The sequence below is a fragment of the Protopterus annectens genome, chromosome 5.part0 (assembly GCF_019279795.1).
Source record: "Protopterus annectens isolate FY-2018-M chromosome 5.part0, PAN1.0, whole genome shotgun sequence".
NCBI classification, from domain to species: Eukaryota; Metazoa; Chordata; order Ceratodontiformes; family Protopteridae; genus Protopterus; species Protopterus annectens.
In genome coordinates this window covers 1,561,562-1,581,944 of record NC_056735.1, presented here as the reverse complement: position 1 = coordinate 1,581,944, position 20,383 = coordinate 1,561,562, and the positions used below count along the sequence as shown (strand labels likewise).

The window sequence follows — 20,383 nt, the reverse complement described above, 5'->3', positions numbered from 1 at the left end:
GCACCCTTAAACTAATACTTTGTTGTGTGTGCATACTCTTAAACTAATACTTTGTTGAAGCACCTTTTGATTTAATTACAGCATTCAGTCTTGTTGCGTAAGACTCTATCAGCATGGCATATCTTGACTTGGCAATATTTGCCCAGTATTCCTTGCAAAAGCACTCCAAATCTGTCAGATTGTGAGGGCATCTCTTGTGCACAGCCCTCTTCAGGTCACTCCACAGATTTTCTATTGAATTTAGGGCTGGGCTCTCGCTGGCCTATTCCAAGGCTCTAATTTTCTTCTGATGAAGCCATTCTTTTGTTGATTTGGATGTATGCTTGGGGTCATTGTCATGTTGAAAGGTGAAATTCCTCTTTATCTTCAGCTTTCTAACAGACACCTGAAGGTTATGGGCCAAAAGTGAATGGTATTTGGAACTGTTCATAATTCCCTCCACCTTGACTAAAGCCCCAGTTCCAGCTGAAGAAAAGCAATCCCAAAGCATGATACTGCCACCACCATGCTTCACCGTGGGGATGGTGTTCTTGTGGTGATGCAAAGTGTTATTTTTGCACCAAACGTACCTTTTGGAATTGCGGCCAGAAAGTTCAGCCTTGGTCTCATCAGACCATAACACATTTTACCATATCCTTTTGGGAGACTTGATGTATTGTTTTGCAAATTTTAGCTGGGCCTGGATGTTTTTCAGTGTAAGAAAAGGCTTCTCTCTTGCAACCCTACTCCATAGTCAAGACACATGGAGAATACGGGAGATTGTTGTCACTTGTAGTATACAACCAGTACTTGCCAGAAATTCCTGCAACTCCTTCAGTGTTGCTGTAGGTCTCTTGGCAGCCTCCCTGAACAGTTTTTGTTCCGTCTTTTCATCAATTTTGGAGGGATATCCAGTTCTTTGCAACATCACTGTTGTCCCATATTTTCTCCACTTTTTGATGACTGTCTTCGCTGTGTTCCATGGTATACCCAGTGCTGTGGAAATCTTTTTATACCCATCTCCTGACTGATACGTTTCAACAATGAGATCCCTTTGATGCTTTGTAAGCTCTCTGCGAACCATGGCTTTTGCTGTAGCAGGCAACTGAGTAAATGTTAGGAAAATCCTACTAGGACAGCTGAACTTTATTTGGGGTTAATCAGAGTCTCTCTAATTAATGGCAGGTGTGTACCCAAGAAGACTGAATGCTGTAATTAAATCAAAAGATGCTTCAACAAAGTATTAGTTTAAAGGTGTGCACACTTATACAACCAGTGTATTGTATGTTTTTTATATTTTTCCCCCAACAGATTTGTTTGTTTTTCAATTGAATTGTACAGGTTATAGGTCACATTAAAGGTGGGAAAAGTTTTGAAATCATTTATTGTGGTCTCATTTTTTATATGTATCAAACACAGGGGTGTGTAAACTTTTTATATCTACTGTGTGTGTGTGTGTGTGTGTGTGTGTGTGTGTGTGTGTGTGTGCGCATGTATGTAGTTGTATATGAATGTGTATGTATGTGTGTGTGTGTGTGTATATATATATATATATATATATATATATGTGTGTGTATATATATATATATATATATGTTTATGTATATATGTGTGTGTGTATGTATATATATATATATATATATATATGAGTGTATGTATATATTTTACATGGTTAAAAAAGTCAACTTGAGGTATACATCTTTAAACTGCCTACTCTGTTCCTGTAAATGGAGGAGCTCAGGTGTCACTACTGTACACATGTATATGTGATAGCATAGTGTTAACGCAAATCACTGTATAACAAATGAATAACTTGCCTGTCAGTTGGCGTGATGGCGTAAGCACAGATAATGTGTTTGTATATTGTTTGACTTCTGATACAGTAATAATGGGAATATCCACTTAAAGCCTGTCCTTTTCTGCATGCACTTTTTTCATCTGTGAGCCTTGGCAAGTGCCTTTTAGAAAGAAACGTATTTTGAAAATGGATATGATTATGGCTGATCAGACTCGCATGAAATATGCAGGCTGTATCACAGCGGCACATGATGGGAAGCTGGATCCAGCAGCAAGACTGAGCAAGTTCTGTATGCTATAGAAATAAACTGAGTTGTAATTAAAAAATATTATTTTCTTTTGAATAGGCTGTTTCTTCAGAAGACGCCATAACACCATCTTCTGCAGTGACACCATCTGCCTGTTCTGCATCTTCTCGACCTTTCATTCCTGTAACTGATGACCCTGGAGCTGCTAGCATTATAGCTGAAACAATGACCAAAACCAAAGAGGTATAAATGGAATGAAGAGAAGTAAAATACTGCTTTCAGATGACAAGAAGTTAGTTTGTATACATGACACTGGACATAAGTTGTCTCTAATTTGTTTTTATTTATTCAGTTTAATTTTTATTTTTAGTCCTCCTCAGGTTTTATGCTTCTGTACAACTTTGTATTCCCCCAGCCTTTTGGCAGCTTTTGCTTGGCCTTCCATTTAGTTAACTGTCCAGATTGACAGTCGTCATGAATGACCTATGCTTGGGCATTGTATGTGCGGGTATTTGTTTGCAGCACCTTATTTTTTAAGTAATTTTATGCAACAGCCTTCGTGTGCTGCCATTTTAGTGCTTTCGGAGTCATTGCTTGCTTGCTTGCTTGATGGTTTTGACTTTTGCATCGCTTTGTCTGATACTTTTTTGTCATTTATTACTCCTTTATGAACATAAAATTGTTGCTGAAAGCAGGTTCTTTCCTTCGATATTGAGTTGCAAGTAGGAAGCCCTAGATATTCTTTGTGTTTCACTGTTGCAGTCATCATACTTGGGTTATCTGCCCGCAATTAGCCATCAGAAGGCCCGAATACCAGAGTCATGGGATTTCTGCGTCGGATGCTGTCGCTTCTTCCATGACGTCAAGGGTATAAAACATGCAGCCGATGCCATTATGTCAGCTTTTCTTGCCGCTCGGGAGCCCTAAGCAGAAGCAGTTCGCAAGTGCTGGTCAGCTGCTACCTGAAATTTTCGTTTTTTGAGTTTCAAACCTGAAGTCTTCTAAAGCTAAGTACCCCATTGGGGATTTTTTCTTGCTCTAACCGATGTCAGAAAAAGTTAACAATTGTCTTGCCTGTGGAAAGCAAATTCCTCACAGAGATTTTCATTTTTACTGCATCACCTGTTTAGGCCCAGACCATGAAGTTCTTCGCTGTTGGTTTTGTGCCTTGTTTAACACCCGAACTATTCGTCGTCATGCTATCTTTGTTGCTAAATTCTTTTGCTCTCGTTCTCCGTATTCCAAAATGGCTTTGGTAAGCCATCCGACTGCCAATCTTCCAAAAAAAGTAAGGATTAAGACAGAGACAGACGGCATAGGTCCAAAACTGCCGACAGCGCTTCCGTTAAGCCAGTCTGCCGGTACTCAATGAGGTGCCTTCACAGCCCCTGATACCCGCTTCTACAGATTTGCAGGCCTCTGCTGAGACCCATTTGGAGTCCAGTATGCCATTAGATGCTTCTTCAATTATGGAACCTGCAGATGTCTCTACCTTGGATGAGTACGTAGCCTGAGGGTGCATTCCGGCCTTCCGATGTTCGTATTAAACAGACTACTTCATTTCAGACTAAAACAACCGAGTTTCTCAGGCCCAGAGTTCGCACTACTCCTAGAAAACCGATGACTAAAGCGCATGCTCAAGCTCCCATGCCACAGAAACAAATGCTTAGAATGGCTGAAGACCTTATAACTCTTATTAGGGGAAGCCAGCCTTCCCCCTCTAAAAGGCAAATAATTGATTTCCGTTCCGATTCAACAAACCATGAGTCTGATGACTCTGATCCCTCTGATTACCAGGACATACCCTTATCTACCTATGAGGATTCAGATGCAGAGGATTCCATTCCCTCTGCTTCCCCTCCAGAGGACTTTTCTTTTGGTGAAACCTTGCATACCTTAAGAGAGCATTTCCACTGGGAATGCCAGGACTACCCACAGCTCAAGAAGGGACTCAGAGAATTTTTAGACTTGCCTTAGCACAGGTCTGTAGCTATACCCCCTGTCCTGGATATTGTAGATGATGTTTTTATGGAATCCAGTCTTACTCCTGATACTTTACCGCCAGCTCCTAGAAAGCCTGACAGGTACTACAGGGTACCTGACTTTCACAAATTTCTCTATAAGAATCCCACTGCAGATCCAGAGACCATTTCCCAGGGACCTAAAGGTGTTAAGGCTACTACAGCCAAAAATCCTACCCCTTCAGACAGGGATTCAAGGGCTTTAGACAGATGGGGCAAGAAGGTATATACCTCTTCAACTCTTGCCATCAGGGCTTTAAATTGCCAGTTTCACATGTTGAAGTACCAGCAGCATTTTATGGAACTAATTAAACAAAAAATGTTTATTCCAGATTTTGCAGAAAATAAAGATTTACAAGAGTTACTGCATTCTGCAAACCAAGTCAGTAAACATACCTTGCAGTGTGGTTTTGATGCCTTAGAAGCATCTTGTAGGGTTGCTATCACTGGGTCTGTACTGAGAAGGCATGCTCGGCTGAAGGAACAAACCTTGCGAGACCATGTTAAAACAAAATTACAAGATGCTCCATTAAATCAGGAACGTTTGTTTGTCACAAAATCAGAAGTGGTTCTTAAAAAGATGGAGGAAAAAGCTAAATCTATGAAAACTGTTAAAGATTTCTTACAGGTACAGCCACCTAGATTCAGTAGGCATTGGCCTTCTAAAAACTGGTCCTTTTCACTCCCTGCCAGGTCTTCTCAGCCCAAACCCAGGGGCAACAGACAACCAAGGCTACAGTCTCAGGGTATGCAGAGATCTAAACAATGGAGTGCTCCCCCCTCAAAAACAGGGAGTGGTAAGCCACCCTCTTATGGAAAAAATTCATATTGACTTGTCCATCATCCTTCCCAGCCATGCCCAAGTACTTGCACCCCTAGGAGGAAAACTCGCTCTGCATGCAAAAAACTGGATGTCCATTACCCAGGACCAATGGGTCCTAAACATTGTATCCCAGGAATACAGATTCTACTTCCACTCACTGCCAACCCCAAGCGGGTTGTCAGACCTTCTTCCAAACCAGTGGGCAGAGGCTCAAAAGCAAGTACTTTCTCTTCTCAGTATCAGGGCTATTCAACCTGTTCCAATAGAGCAAAGTAGAGAGGGTTTCTACTTCAGACTGTCCCTGGTGGCCAGAAAAGAGGGCTCTTGGCACCCTATCTTGGACCTGTCCATTCTCAACACCTTCCTGGTGGTCCCAAAATTAAAAATGCTTATACTACAACAGCTGCTTCCTGTGCAAGCCAGTGACTCCTGGCTAGTCACCCTAGACCTAAAAGAAGCTTATCTGCACATGCCCATAAGGGAATCTTGCAGGAAATATCTACGTTTCAGGGCAGGCTGTGTGCACTATCAGTTCTCTGCACTTCCCTTTGGCTGTATTCACAAAGTACCTGTCTCCAGCCATTTCATACTGCAGGCAGAGAAATATGTAAATGTATCCATACTTGGACGATTGCCTGATTCAGGCAGACAGTCAAGATTTGCTACTTCAGCACCTGGCATTGGTAAAGAGACTTCTAACTTCTCTGGGGTACACTATCATTGAAATTAAATCATATCTGGTGCCCAGCCAAAAGATTGTATTCCTGGGAGCAGGCTTGAACACAACTTCCCAGATGGCATTCCTTACTCCAGAAAAGCAGGTTTATTTGACAAACTACTTCAAACTAATGGCCACCAGAACCCAGCTGTCTGCAAGAAAAATTCTGCAAGCCCTAGGGTTCATGGCCTCATGCATTCCACTAATTCCATATGCAAGACTGCATATGAGGAAACTTCAGTGGTACTTAAAAAGTCTCTGGTGCCAACATTCTCAGGACCTGGAAACAATTATTCCTATCATTCCTTGTCTAAGGGCAGATTTCCTTTGGTGGGCAGAGGCTTGCAACCACAACAAGGGACTCCCTTTCACTCATCCCCTCACCACCCAAACCCTGACAAACAGACACATCAGGCTGTGCATGGGGGGCTCACATGGCTGGCAAATGCATTCAAGGCAAATGGAGCCCAGGACAAATTCACCTACATATCAATTAAAAAGAAGTACCCGCGGTAGTGGTGCTGCGGTAGTGTTGCCTCCTCACAGCAAGACGTTTTCTCGTTCGATTCTCAGCTAGAGCGTCTTCTTTGTGGAGGCATGCGTGAATGGGCGTGTCTTCATTGAAGGTTGTGCGTCAGGGCTGGTAACTCGGCACGTAAAAATCCACTACCAAACATTAGCAGACCGGAGTTCTGCTGTGGCGACCCCTGGCTGGGATAAGCCGAAGGACACAACAACATCAATCAAAAAGAAATGTTAGCTGTACAGAATGCTCTGACAGCCTTCAAATACCTTATCCTTCCAGGACAACTCTTGATAAAGACAGACATCACTACAATTAGGTGGTACGTAAACAAGCAGGGGGGAACTCATTCCTACCCACTCTGCAGGTTAGCCATGGCCTTGTGGAACACAGCCTTGAGCAACCAAGTGCACCTGCAAGCTCAATTCCTGCCAGGCAAACAAAATTCACTGGCAGACTTGAGCAGAAATCTACTGGACCCACACGAGTGGAAGCTGGAACCCAGCTCATTCAAACGTCTAACCCACAGGTGGGGGGCACCAGAGGTGGACCTCTTTGCTTCCCCTCAAAACCATCAATTGAGCAAATTTTGCACCAGAAATCCCAACAGCCAAGCATGGAAAGTGGATGCCCTATCCTTTACATGGGAAAACCTCTCAATTTATGCCTTTTCCCCCCTCTGCCCCTCCTCTCAAAAGTACTACTCAAGATCAAACAGGGCAAACCAAGGATGGTCCTTATTGCACCGGACTGGCCCTGCCAGCACTGGTACCCACTCAGCAGTGCCACCCTGGCATCTACACCAGAACCCCCCCCCTGTGCTGTCCCAGCAGGAGGGACAGATTTTGCTTCCTCAGCTGCAAACCCTGAACCTTGCAGCCTGGCTTATTCCCTGAATACTCCACTAGCAACCCTCAGCAAGCGGGTGCTGGGCATCATCCTTGAGGCCAGAAGGCCTAGTACTAGGAAATCCTATTCAGAAAAATGGAAAAGATATTGTTCTTGGAACCAGTCTCAAGAAAAGGACACAGCCGTGCCCACATTACCTCAAATCCTAGATTACCTAGCAGAGCTGCTCCACAAAGGCCTATCCTTTTCTACTATTAAGATTCATGCCTCAGTCATCTCAGCTCATTATAATACTGAGCCACCTCTCTTTTCTCATCCTCTGGCCAGACAGTTCCTGAGAGGAGCAAACAATTTAAGACTCCTGTAGAGAGCGCCCACCCCTGCCTGGGACCTTAACTTTGTACTAGAGAAGCTCACGCTTCCCCCTTTTGAGTCTGCTGCTACAGCACAGTTAAAATTCCTCTCTTGGGAAAACAGCCGTACTTCTAGCCATCACTTCATCAAGAAGAGTGTCTGAGTTACAGGCACTAATGGCTGTGGACCCCTTCAGTATTTCCCATGCTGACAGGGTTTCCCTCAGGACTAACCCATCTTTTATGCCCAAGGTGGTTTCCAGTGTGGCTTTAAACCAATCCATCCATTTACCAACCTTTTTCCCTAATCCACGGAATAAAGGGGAAAGGATCCTGCACCCCTTGGATGTGCACAGACATCTCAGGTTCTACCTTGACAAGACTAACCCTTTCAGAAAATCTGACCAGCTGCTAGTCAGCTTTGCTACAGGGGCAGAGGGCAAGGCCATTTCTACGCAAACCATTTCCAAATGGATAGCACACTGCATCCATTTCTGCTACAAACACCATGGAAAACCTACCCCACAGGGGAACAGAACTCATTCTCCTAGGGCTACCTCAACCTCTACAGCATTTCTCAGGGGAGTCCCTACCAGGAACATCCTGGAAGCTGCAACCTGATGTTCTGTAAACACCTTCACCAAGCACTTACCAGTATTTTCTAAATCCAGAGCTGGATTTGCCACAGCAGTCTTACAAGGCCTGCTAGCCAGCCCTACTATTACTTGACTGCCTCCACCCTTCCTCAGCTTTGGGAATCAACCCAAGTGTAATGTCTGCAACAGTGAAACACTAAGAACATAGTACAGTTGTGTACAGTTACCATAAATGTAGATGTTCGAATGTATTCACTGTTGCAGTCCTGGTTACCCTCCCTTCAACCCCCTGACTCTTCTATGCTTTCTTCTTATCCTTTTTGTGGCCATATCTTATGGCTCTGGTATTTACTTATTACTGGAGGTGTTACACACCATGTAATTGCTTCTTATTTTGGGGGCTTCTGACATCTGAGGCAAGAAAAACTGATGTAACGGCATCTGCTGCATGTTTTATACCCCTGACGACCTGACGTCATTGAAGAGGCGACAGCATCCGATGCAGAAATCCCAAGACAATGGTATTCGGGCCGACTGAGGGCTACCTGCAGGCAGATAACTCAAGTGTGATGACTGCAACAGTGAATACACTCGGATATCTACATTTATGGTAAGTGTACACACTGTATTTTCCAAGGTTTAGAAAAGGGGTCCTTCTGAAAGTGCACAGTGACTCATATGGATAAGTACACATCTTTAGTTACCAGAGTTTGGAATGGACTATTAGAGAGGTTTCTATATTAAGAAACATTCAAAGAATATCAGAGCACTCGATTCGCATGTTACAGAATTGATGTGTGCAAGGCAAATTAAGATTAACACACAAGACTGATATTGTTGAACTCTGTAGAGTCCAGTTTTGCAGGCTTAAAACTGGAAGTAGTTATAGTGGCTGTAAAAGGGAAGATGATGTATGGCGATTGCAGTGGACCAAAATAATAAAGAATTTGCTTTTCTGTTTCTTAACAGGATGTGGAAAGCCAGAGCAAGTCATCAGGCCCAGAGCCTCAGTATCTTGATGAGTTCACAAGTTTATTAGTGCCAGATGATACCAGAGTGATGGTAGATGTACTGAAGCTGGCTGTGTCAAACCGTGCTGGAGAAAAAGGAAAGGATGTCCTCTCAGCTGTGCTGTCTGGCATGGGCACTGCCTACCCACAGGTCAGTAGTTTGTCACATCATGCAGAAGGAATTCAGGAGCATTTCTGTTCTGTAAATAAGGGCATGTATGTGCAGCGTTGCTGATGGAAGAAAACCTCTGATATGTTACACTAGTTCATTTAAAACCTGGAGATAGTACTGTTGTAATTGTAAAAGGGAAGACGAATTAGGAGAATTCCCCCTTTTACGTTATGCCCCTGTATAGCTATCAGTCCCTTTACTTCATCCCTTCCTTGTTTTATACCACGTAGCCTCAAGCCCTCTAATAACGTAAACTGTAGAGACTGCCTTAAACAACCGTTTTTGTGAGATACTGTTTCATCTCGTCTGTCTTGAAACTCTCCCCACCTGTATGTGTGTTATTTATTTATTTTTTTCACTCACTCCTGCATTCATTCATTTATTAACTGGGTAAGTGTACTGGGCTAAGGACTTGATTAAACTATGATCCAGGCCACACACATACATAACAGCTGTTTGTAATTAAAGAACAATAGTAATATTGTGATAGATGGAGACACTGATCACTTTCCAAAACTGACAAAGTGGTAAAAGGTGTTACACATCTTTGAACATTCTTTTGATTGATTGTTATTCTGCAACAGATATGGCAGCCACCACCAGTGTTATAAGAATTCTCATGGCTTTAAAAGCTGTGTTTGTGCTGCCACTGAGAATAACAAAGTTGGCGTATTGTAAAATGATAAAAGAACAGAAGTAGCTTTGTTTCTCATGGGAGTAGTGCAATAAACTCACATCAGTTAAAATATAAAGTGCGATTTGGAAAAAATGGTTATTAGGTGAGAGGAGAAAATCATCTTATGTCCCCATAGATAGTCCATTTATGAACCAGTTCATGTATGGGTGCTTAGTTTAGAGCTATTGCCTTTGTTTTGTCTTCCTTTATTTTACGTCCTGAAAGGGCTTGAAACGGTCTTAATATTCCACAACGCTGTAATGTCCTTTTCTAGACTGTACAGATATGAAATAATATCTGTGAGTAAAGCTAACTTTTCTTGATAATCATACCAGTTACATTCTTTTTTCATGCCAGTTATATCCTTGAGTTTGAGTCACTTGTTTGCTTTGCCAATGACTCAAAATATAAAGCAAATAGCAAGCAAGGGATAAAGATTACGTTTTGCCTGCTTCCTCTTCTCAAAGCAAGGAACCAGTTTATTTATTTTCACATTTGTTTACTGGGAAAGTGTGACTGGATATAGTTCCTTTTTCAACGGAGGCCCGAGGAGAAAGGCTCCACATTTACAACAGGACAATTGTACAAAATATCAAAACATTACAACAGAGAAGTAATAAATATGGTGTAATACATTCATACAGAGTTCTTAGTACATCAATTTTACATATAGACTAAGGTTTATACACCTTTCTAATAATAGAAGGTACTGATATGTCTGTCTACCAAAAGCTTTATGTATGAGCATAACTATGGAGAAACAACGCAAGTAAATAATACTATATTATCAAGGAAAGATGATAATAAAGAGAAGAGATCAATTACTAATTGAGAAAAGTTGCTGGAAGTTTTGGGGGCAGAGATTGTGTCAGACTAATTATTGTGAAGGAAAGGATGATGTGGAGAAGATAAGAAGACTAGGGAAGAGAGAATAGAGAGTTAGAAAGAAGCGGGAAGGGTTGCAAGAAGGCACTCGTTAAAGTTATCCAGGGCTGGTGCATAAGCATAGCTTTGTATTCATTAAATGGTGTTTGAGGTTTTTTTTAAAACTGCATAGCATTTGTGGTTGTCCGTATATCTGTCAGCAATGACCTCCACATTTTTGCTGTGCATGTAGAATAGAGGTGTCTATATTACAAGATCTGTATATATCTGTCAGCAATGAGTTCCAGATTTTGGCTATGCATGTAGAATAGAGGCGTCTGTATTACAAGATCAAATGGTTAGGTGATCGAACACCTAAACATCGAACTTTTAATATCTAACCCAAAAACGTCGAATAGCACAGGAAAACACATCGGTCGGCCACGGGGAAAAAAAGTAACTTTACACTCTAAGTGGGGGGCTTCGCCTCCATACCCCCTGACGTGGGGGGGCTGTGCCCCCCACACTCCCCCTAAGTAAATATACCAACTCCAAGATCACTCTACAGTAGACAAAACTGCAAAATCCGGCGAACAGCCAAGGGAAATCTTTCCTGCGTTAAATCGTCCGTTCGTTGTTTTTTCCTTTCGATATTACAAGTTCGATGTTTAGGTGTTTGATCACCTAAGCATTCAATCTTGTAATATAGACCCGAATAGAGGCAATCTCCAGTGGCATTGCTGGATTTGGTAACTTTTAAGAAGGATTTATTATTCGAATCCAAAGAAGAGTTACTAGTGTAGGTGAGTAGAAGGTTTTACAGAGCATTTTTTGTAGATTGATTTAGAAGTGTATGGGCCAAAATAAGTTTGTTGTAAGTTAAGAGCTTAGGTAGTTCTAGCCAGCTGAGTTGTTTGAGTGCAAAGTAATGGTGTGATGTTCTTCATGTTTCAAAGCAGATAACCCAAATGTGATGACTGCAACAGTGAATATACTCGGACATCTACATTTATGGTAAGTGTACACAACTGTACTTTCTAAAGTTGGAGTCTGTTGCAAACTTTGTGATCTTATTATAGCAGGTATCTAATTTTGTTAGGTCTTATATTTTTTTAGGTTTTTCAGAATGGGTGAGGCATATAGGAATATGGAGATAGTGTTCTTGCAATGGTAACCTTTGTGCTATTGGTTAGGTATTGTTTATTTATGTAAAGCGTACCAAGTTATTTATTTACTTTCTTGGCTGTCTACTCTGGGCTATGTGTAGGTCAAATTTCATAGTGCTGGGAGATGAGAGAGAGTGGTATTGCTTGTAGATGTGATCTTAAACAGAGAGCGGGATCTATAGCTTTAGCAGTTTGGAATATCATGAGTTTGGTCTTGTTGCAGTTTAGAATAAGTTGAGCTTTAGAAAACCATTTTTCAACTGCAGAGAAGGACTGCTGCATTAGTTGTAACTGTTGGAGTGATGATGCTGTCATATTAATGTTGGACTAAGGAGGTTTGCAGGGTAGCAGTGTGTAAATTGTTAGAGAAAGTGTGAAAAGGGGAGACCTAGAATTGAACCTTGTACACCTAGAGCAGCGAGCAGTAGAGGAGAGATATGCTTTGTTGCCATTTTCCAGCTTGCTGGTGCCCAGTTAAGTAGTTTTTGAACCAAGTAATTGTGGATTGACTAAGGTTTAGTTCTAAGAGTACTTGTATAAGTTTGTTATGAGAGACTGCATCGAATGCTTTTGATAGATGTAGAAAGATGGAGGATACTATTTTACTGTTGTTCCTATGTTGATTAATGACATTTGCGAAAATCAGGGTGGAAGTAGTGCTGTAGAAGGGCCAAAATCCATGTTGGTTTTTGGATAGCAGGTCATCAAGGAGATGCTGCATAATTTGTAAGTGGGTGCATCTTTCTAGTACTTTAGGCAGGGGTGACAGTAGAGCTATTGGCCTGTAATTGTACAGTTCTAATGATTTCCCCCTTTGTGTAGCAGAATAATGTGTGAACTTTTCCTGATTGCTGGTACCTTTTGTTCAGAGATGGATTGTTTTATTAAGATAGATACTGGGTAGGAGATGGCATCAACAGCCAAACTGAGATATTCATCTGGTAGGTTATCAACTGCTAGGGTTATAGTGTCTGTCTGTGCAGGTTGGAAGCCAAAGGTACTGCTATCTGGGCTTGCTGTGGAAATTTCTGTGAAGGTGGTAGAACAGTTATATGTGAGGGCTGCTCTGCGAAATACTTATTAAACTGCATAGGTATAGAGCCTGAGTTGTCAGTGGCTATAGGGGTGGAGGTACTGGTGTTTCCAGGTTGTAAGACGACTTTATTAATAGCAGACCAAAATTTCTGAGGGCCGATTTGATGCTTAGTTTGAATGTCTTGGTGGTGATTAATCTTGTCCTGTTTGATTTGCTTTTTAGCTTTATTTCTAAGTTCTTGATATGCCTGTTTAGTCACTTGTGCTTTGCTTTTTGCCACAGATTCCAAGCTTTTATCAGTCTCTCTTAATAGTGATCTGACTTTGGCTAACCATGGAGCATAGTTGACTTTTGTTCTTATTGTTCATGGGGGAAGCAAGTCTACTCAGAATGTTCAGGAAAGTTAAGCTGAAGTATTCTATAGCTTTCCCTAGTGGGAGATGTTTCATTGGTACCCAATTAGAGAGTTTAAGGGTGGATATTAAATTTTGAACAATAAAGATTTTTTGTTCCTAATTTCATGATAGCTGGTGAATTTTCTCTGGATTTATTTGTTGCCTAAGTAGAAAAGTTGGAAGATGATCAGACTATTGGGAAGACAACCAGAATGTAAAGACTGAGAATGTCTCTGTTAATATCCAATTAATGATGGATTGCCTATTTGATTTATCAGTTCTAGTGGGGGATTGTTTGATTTGGGTGAAGCCATGGAGGTTTATGTGATTTGAAGCGTTTTGTGAGTTACAAGTATTCCAGTCTAGCTATGTCAAGAATCTAAGTGGCAGTTCTCAGATCTGCTTGGAGTTGGTGCAGAATGGCACAAAATACACTGAACTGACCGATATAGCCAACATCCTGGTAGACGGGTTCAGTGCAAACTTTAACCCTCTCTCACCCCCAAAAGGGCCCATATCTATACCAGAAGAATGTAGTGCCCCTGAAATCACAGACACTCAGGTTAAAACAGCCCTCTCCAAAGCCAAAAACACAGCATCAGTGGGACCGGACGGTGCCCTAGGCTGCGTCCTACACGAGCTCAAAGATGAACTAACCCCTCACCTAAACACACTGTTTACACTCAGCCTCTCTACAGGCTAAGTGCCCACAGAGTGGCACGCAGCAACAGTTATTCCGCTCCACAAAGGTGGAGCCACAACAGACCCCGGGAACTCTCGCCCTATAAGCCTGACTAGCTTGGTCTGCAAAGCTATGGAGCACATGATCATGGATCTCATTAACAGAGACATTGGAAACCTCCAAACACTGGACCCTACCCAGTTTGGCTTTGTTAAGGGCAGATCATGCCTCGTAAACCTGGTGGACTTCTTTGAGACAGTTACCAAGGCTATAGATGAGGGAAAGGTGGTCCACACAGCCTACCTGGACCTCGCAAAGCCCTTCGGCACTGTTCCCCACTCAGGTGTTATAGACAAGCTCACCAGCCTGAACATAAACCCCTACGTCACGAGATGGGTTGCCAACTGGCTCACGGACAGAACCCACGTGGTAAGAATTGCAGGAGCTAGGTCTGACTCTAAGGCGGTTACAAGTGGCTTTCCCCAGGGCTCAGTCCTAGGATCCCTCCTGTTCGGCATATACTTCTCAGAGGTACAGGCAAGCACAGGAGGACTGTGGCTGACCAAGTTCACAGACGACTGCAAACTAGGGGCTATAATTCACTTTCTGGCTGGCACAGACATCCTCCAAAAGGGTCTCACTGAGATAGATACATGGTGTCAAAACCATGGCCTCAAGCTAAATGCCAAAAAGTGCATAGTCATCCCCTTTGGAAAAAAACAAAGTACCCACAAACTACCACATAGGTGGTAGCCCCCTAAATACGGAAGACGTAATAAGGGATCTGGGGACCCAAGTAGATAGTAACTTTTGATAATCACATTGCCCAAGTGGTTAGAAAATCCTTCTATGGTGGCCCACCTAATCACAAAAGAGTTTGCATCCAGATCAAAAGAGGTCATTGGGCCCCTCTACGCATCACTCATTAGACCCATCATTGAGTACAATGCCCCATTTGGGATGTACCTTACAAGACACCTGCAACAACTGGAAAGACCACAGATGTTCCTCACCAAGAGGATCACTGGCCTCAAGCAGATGCCCTATGCAGCTCGACTGAAGAAACTCCAGCTGTACTCGGTTGCATACCGCCTATTCAAAGGTGATCTCTGCCTGACATACAAGGCCATGTCCAAACCAGAATTGATGGACATTCTCCGCCTAAAGAAAACCATATCCCCTCGAGCCACACGCTCTAGGGATCTAAACCTCACCACAACAATAAATAGGACGTGCTAGAGGGATAGATTTCTGTCCCAGAGACTTCTCATGCTCTGGAACAAGATTCCAATCTATATTAGGCAGAGCTCTTCGCTAACCCTCTTCAAGAGAAACCTTGACGGGTGGATGGGAAACAGAAAGTTTACCCCAGGGTTCACTTCAATGGCTCTACTGGATGGAGGCACAGGGAACTAATCTAAGGGGGAGGCGAAAGCCAACACATTCTGGCTAGGCTTATAAATGCCTTTGGGCAGATAGCCTAGTACCAACCTATGTTGAAGTCCCCATAATAATTGCTTCCTGGGGAAGAGAGTTTGAAGACCAATAGAGGATGTGTTCTAGGGTGGAGATGTTACTTGGAGGTATATAGATTCCAACTATGTTTATGTATTTTTTGAAGTTGATCTTAAGTTTTGTAAAGATTACCTTGCATTATGGAAGTCAGAAGTATTTTGTTGTTGGATCCCTAGATTAAGGTTACTTTTAAATAGAATGGCTATTCCACCTCATTTTTTGCCCTTTCTGTCTACCCTATACATACTATAACCTGGAGGTAGAATTTCATTATCATTAATTTCTGATTTTAACTAGGTTTCAGTAATCACAGCAATGTCAGGAGAGTAGTGTGTGAGAGTAGTGTGAAGTTATTGGGTTTTGTTAATGATACTTCTAATGTTCAAATTTATAATAGGAGGGCAGAGCCTTTCTGAAAGAGGTTTAGTGAACTATGGCTGCCATACTGGGGAGTTATTGTTGGAATGGGTTGGTGGTGTGGCCAGGGTTTGGATGAATACCTCTGCTAAGGGTTAACTGTGAGGTGATGTGTGATAAGGTCTTGAGGAGTTTTACTATAATTGTGTTATTTTTCAGTAAGACAATGTTATTGTTTTGTTCTGGCATTATAATTTAGATAATCTGATCAATATAAGTAATTTTGTATATCGAGGGTGACATTTTAATATTTAAAGGTTTTATTTGTGGTGGCTAGGGAAATGGAGTATTATATGAGGTTGCTGACCCATTGAGAATAATGTGTTATGCAGTGAGATTTGCTGCTGCTGTTAGGACTGTTATTGCAGTAACATGGATGGGTATCATGTTGATTTATTTGAATGTTAGTGATAGTAATGATTTTTTGTAATTGTATTGCTATATTGTAAGAGTTGTGGTAGTTAGAAGTATTGCTTTGTTATTGGCAGAGACAAGTACTATATAAAATTGATGTAATTTAGTTTGTTTGTTGGGTAATAGGGTTTGTGAAGGTGTGGCTAATTTAAAATACATTTAAGCATAGCAGAGGTGGGTGGGAAATGGAGGTAGGGTAGGGGAACGGAGTGAGCCCGAGTGCAGTGAGGGCAAACAGAGTGGGTAGAGCCAGACTGTGGCATGCACTAAAAGAAAAATTATGATCTCTCTAGGTTTGTTTTAACCCAGTTGACTTATTTTCCATTTCAGAAGCACTTTATTTAAAAAGTAAAGGATTATTTAATTTGCTGGTGAATACAGCCTTTTATTAACAAAAGTTACAGAGCAATTACTGCTTAGCCAGGGTTTACTAGAGTATACTCAGTTACTCTATAATTTTTCAGCAGCTGGATTACATGGATTAATGCGTTTCAGGGTAGCTTAAGTGATTTAGAAGTGACTGAAATAAAAGTGTTGAAAGCAATAACAGCATTAGAGAGATACCTGGAAAAAGGTTATTTCCATTATACAGCATACATTATTCAGTTCTTGCCAATATTATATATTCAGATTCCTGTAAATAAGCAAAAGGTGCAGCTTAAAATCTTTGTAAAGTAACTACCACAGTGCAAACATTGCATATCACTGGCACGACTAAGTCCTCAGTAATTGAATGCAGTATCTTTTTACTTTCAAAGCAGTTTGGAATAACTGTTGTTTTTTTAGAACAAAAAGGTCTATGCAGCTTTAACTCTTACTATAATACATTCCACAATGCTAACATTTCAGAACACCAGTAAACAATAGTGTGACTATGACCATAGTAATTGGATGTCTGAATCTTTTTTTTTACGAGTAGTTTAAAAATCAGTATCGTTTTAGAGGAAAAATATCTATGTAGCTTAAAATCTACTACACTTAGCCCCTTAATGCAACCATTACAAAATGCCAGTAGACAATCAAACAGTGCAACTATGTCTACAGTACTTTATTAGCTTACTCCTATTTCAATATCTAAAGTAAACACGGATTGTTTTCCCTTAAATGACTTAAAAATCCAGTATTTTATAATTACAGAGCTAGAATAGTTATTAAAAGTTACCTGCTAGTGAAGCATACACATAGTGGTCTGGACAGCTTGAAGGAACTTTTCAGACTGGCATTTGTTTATCCAGGAGTTAAAGTAAACTCTCACTGGATGTTGGGGAGGGGGGAGGGGGAGGGAAGGTGTTACAGGTACCAGTAATGTTCAAATTAATCAGCTGGACCATGGCATGCACTAAAGGAAAAATTATCAGCTATCCAGATTTTTTTTAACCTAGTTAACTCATTTTCCAATTTAGAAGCACTTTAAAAAGTAAGGATTATTTTACTTGCTGGTGGTTAGAGCCTTTTATTAACAACAATTAGAGTAACTACTACTAAGAAAACTTCCCAAACAAAAAGAACTTGGTAAAAGAAAAAACGAGCAGGCTCCAGGAACACAAAAACACTATTTATTAAAATGCTCCAACTTCTTCAGACAAAACCTAAGACAACAGAAAACACTTTATATAGTGTTGAAAGCACCAATAAATTAATTAGGCCCCATCCCTAATTGGTATTTGCCACTTGTATTATAAGTTCATTAACAATATACACTCACTACCTTAAGCTGTTCATTGTAAAACAAGTCGTGGGACCATAAAACATAAATAAAATTGGTTTAGTTAAATATACATAAATAATATTACTAAAAGAAATATCATTTATCTGTAAATCCATGATAAAATATTAAATATGCATAAAAAGGAAGTAAGTATAAAACTATTCTATCTAAAAGGATCAAATCCAATACAAATAAATAAATAGGGCAAATAAATGAGACCTAAGCCCCTACTAAATGTAAAAATATAAAAACTACTGGGTTTGTTATTTCTATCAATTTCTTAACTTTTTATATATAAATAGAAACCTTTATTGCCATATGTAAGGTATAAATAAGTGTTGCATCATATGTGTGTATATGTACAAATACCCAAAAAAAACAAAGGTTACTTACTAATGACTACCTGGTACGTGCTTTTATTTTAAGCAAGCATTTGATTTATATAGATTCGTTTAATCCTGGTGGGATGTTGGCTGATGTGCAAATTTGCCACCACAATTTGCACTCCTCAAGCTTAAGGTCCCATAGGCCTCCTCTTACATTATGTTCAACTTATTGTAACACCACAAAAGAGAATCTATGATTAGGATGCCCCAGAATGTGCTTAGCTAGGGCATTAGTGGTTATTTTTTGTGAATGCTATATTGATGCTCATAAACTTTGTTTAATCTTCCTCTCAGTTTTGCCAATATAGTATGCATCAAAATCTTTACATAAAGCAATGTAGACCACCCCCTGAGTGTCACAGTTGAACTTCCCATCAATTATATATAACCTTTCCCTAATCTTTATATTGTTAGTTATTCTAATATATTTACATTGGGGACATCTACCACACTTGGACATTCCGAGACGGCCCTTAATGTTTTTTTTTACTTTTCTCAACCAGACATTTCAAATTAGGGCCCCTTCTAAAAATTAGCTGCAGTGACTGTCCTAAAGTTTTGTTGAGCCCATTATCTTCCAAAATGAAGGCCCAATTTTTGGTAAGGATGTCCCTAATAAGTTTAGAATATAAAGAATATGTTGTCAAAAATGTAATATTCGCATCCAATCTAGGGTCCATTCTTCTTGGTGACAGTAGGTCATCAAATGATGTTGCCTCTGTCTCATATCCTTTATACACTATGGGGAAAAATGGCCTACTAACCTTTTGCTATTCACTTCCTCAAAAATATGTTCAAGGAATCCTAAAGGATAACCTCTTTTAAGGAACATGGTTTTAACCAAATCGCATTCCGTTAGGAAATCATCATAGCTCAAAACCTCTGGCTGCCCTAACTGCCTGCCATTTTACTACCGCCTTCTTCTGATGGTGTGAGTGGCTACTTGTAAAATGCAGGAAGGCATTTGAATAACTTGGTTTTCGAAAAATAGTAGTTCTATACCTACAGTTAGGGCTATCTTTACATAACTGGACATCCAAAAAATTAATTGTATCAAGGCCTACTTGGAAAGTGAATTCCAAAAATGTTGTTAGGGCTGAATGAACTCAACATCCCCCTTCCAAATGAAGCACATGTCGTCCTGGTGCCTTGTGTTCCAGACAACATGTTTCTTAAACATTGGGTTATTAAACAACAACACTCTTTCCCAATAGGTCATTACGCAGTTGGCAAAACTATTGCCACAAGGTGAGCCCATTGCTATGCCAGTTTTTTGTAAAAATAATTGCCCATTAAAACTTATGAAGTTGTTAGTCAACACTATCTCCAAAAGAGTTTCAGTAACATAAATTTCTTTGTCATCCATCTTTTTCATGTGTAAAAAATCTCTAACCCACTCCATTCCTAAGTTGTGCGGAATGACAGTGTAGAAATCCTTAATATCAACTGTGAAAAAGACAAAATTATCATCATACTCTAAATTGTTAATACTGTCAAGGAAACTCCACGAATCATGGCATATCTGTGGTTCAGATTTAACAAAAGGTTTTAGTTTATGATCTACGTACTTCTGGCTTGCATAGGTAATAGAGCCCCTCCCATCCACTATTGGTCTAAATGGGGGATTCCTTAAGTCTTTTATGCAACTTCGGGGCCCCAAATAGAATAGGTGTCATGGGTGCTGACATGGTAAAATATTGAAATGTATCCATATCAATGCTCCCTTCAAGAAATAAATCATTAAACATGTGATTGACATTTTTATAAGCCCCATTAATTTTATTTAAGCTTACATGTTCATACGCATCACTATCTAAATATGCTTGCATCCTATCCACATATTCATATTGCTCCATAAAGACAAGTCCTCCGCCCTTATCGGGCTTCATGACTCGAACATCACAAACATTAAGGAGATTAATAAAAGCAAGTTCATCAGCAGTGATGTTCCTTTGCATGCTTATGTTGTTAACACTCTTTGATAACAAGGCTGTAATGTCCATTTCGCAAACTTTTTCAAAAATGGCCAAAGGTT

The 20,383-nt window shown here is 40.6% G+C and overlaps 1 protein-coding gene across 1 annotated transcript in view; it reads left to right on the top strand.

The window, feature by feature from the left end:
* Positions 1-20,383, top strand: part of HERC2 (HECT and RLD domain containing E3 ubiquitin protein ligase 2) — a gene marked incomplete in the record, with an annotated part of 3,551,743 nt that overhangs the window by 2,888,358 nt on the left and 643,002 nt on the right. Inside the window, 2 exon segments of the mRNA XM_044072055.1 lie at positions 2,124-2,267; positions 8,877-9,068. Of these exon segments, the coding sequence (XP_043927990.1) occupies positions 2,124-2,267; positions 8,877-9,068 (336 nt within the window).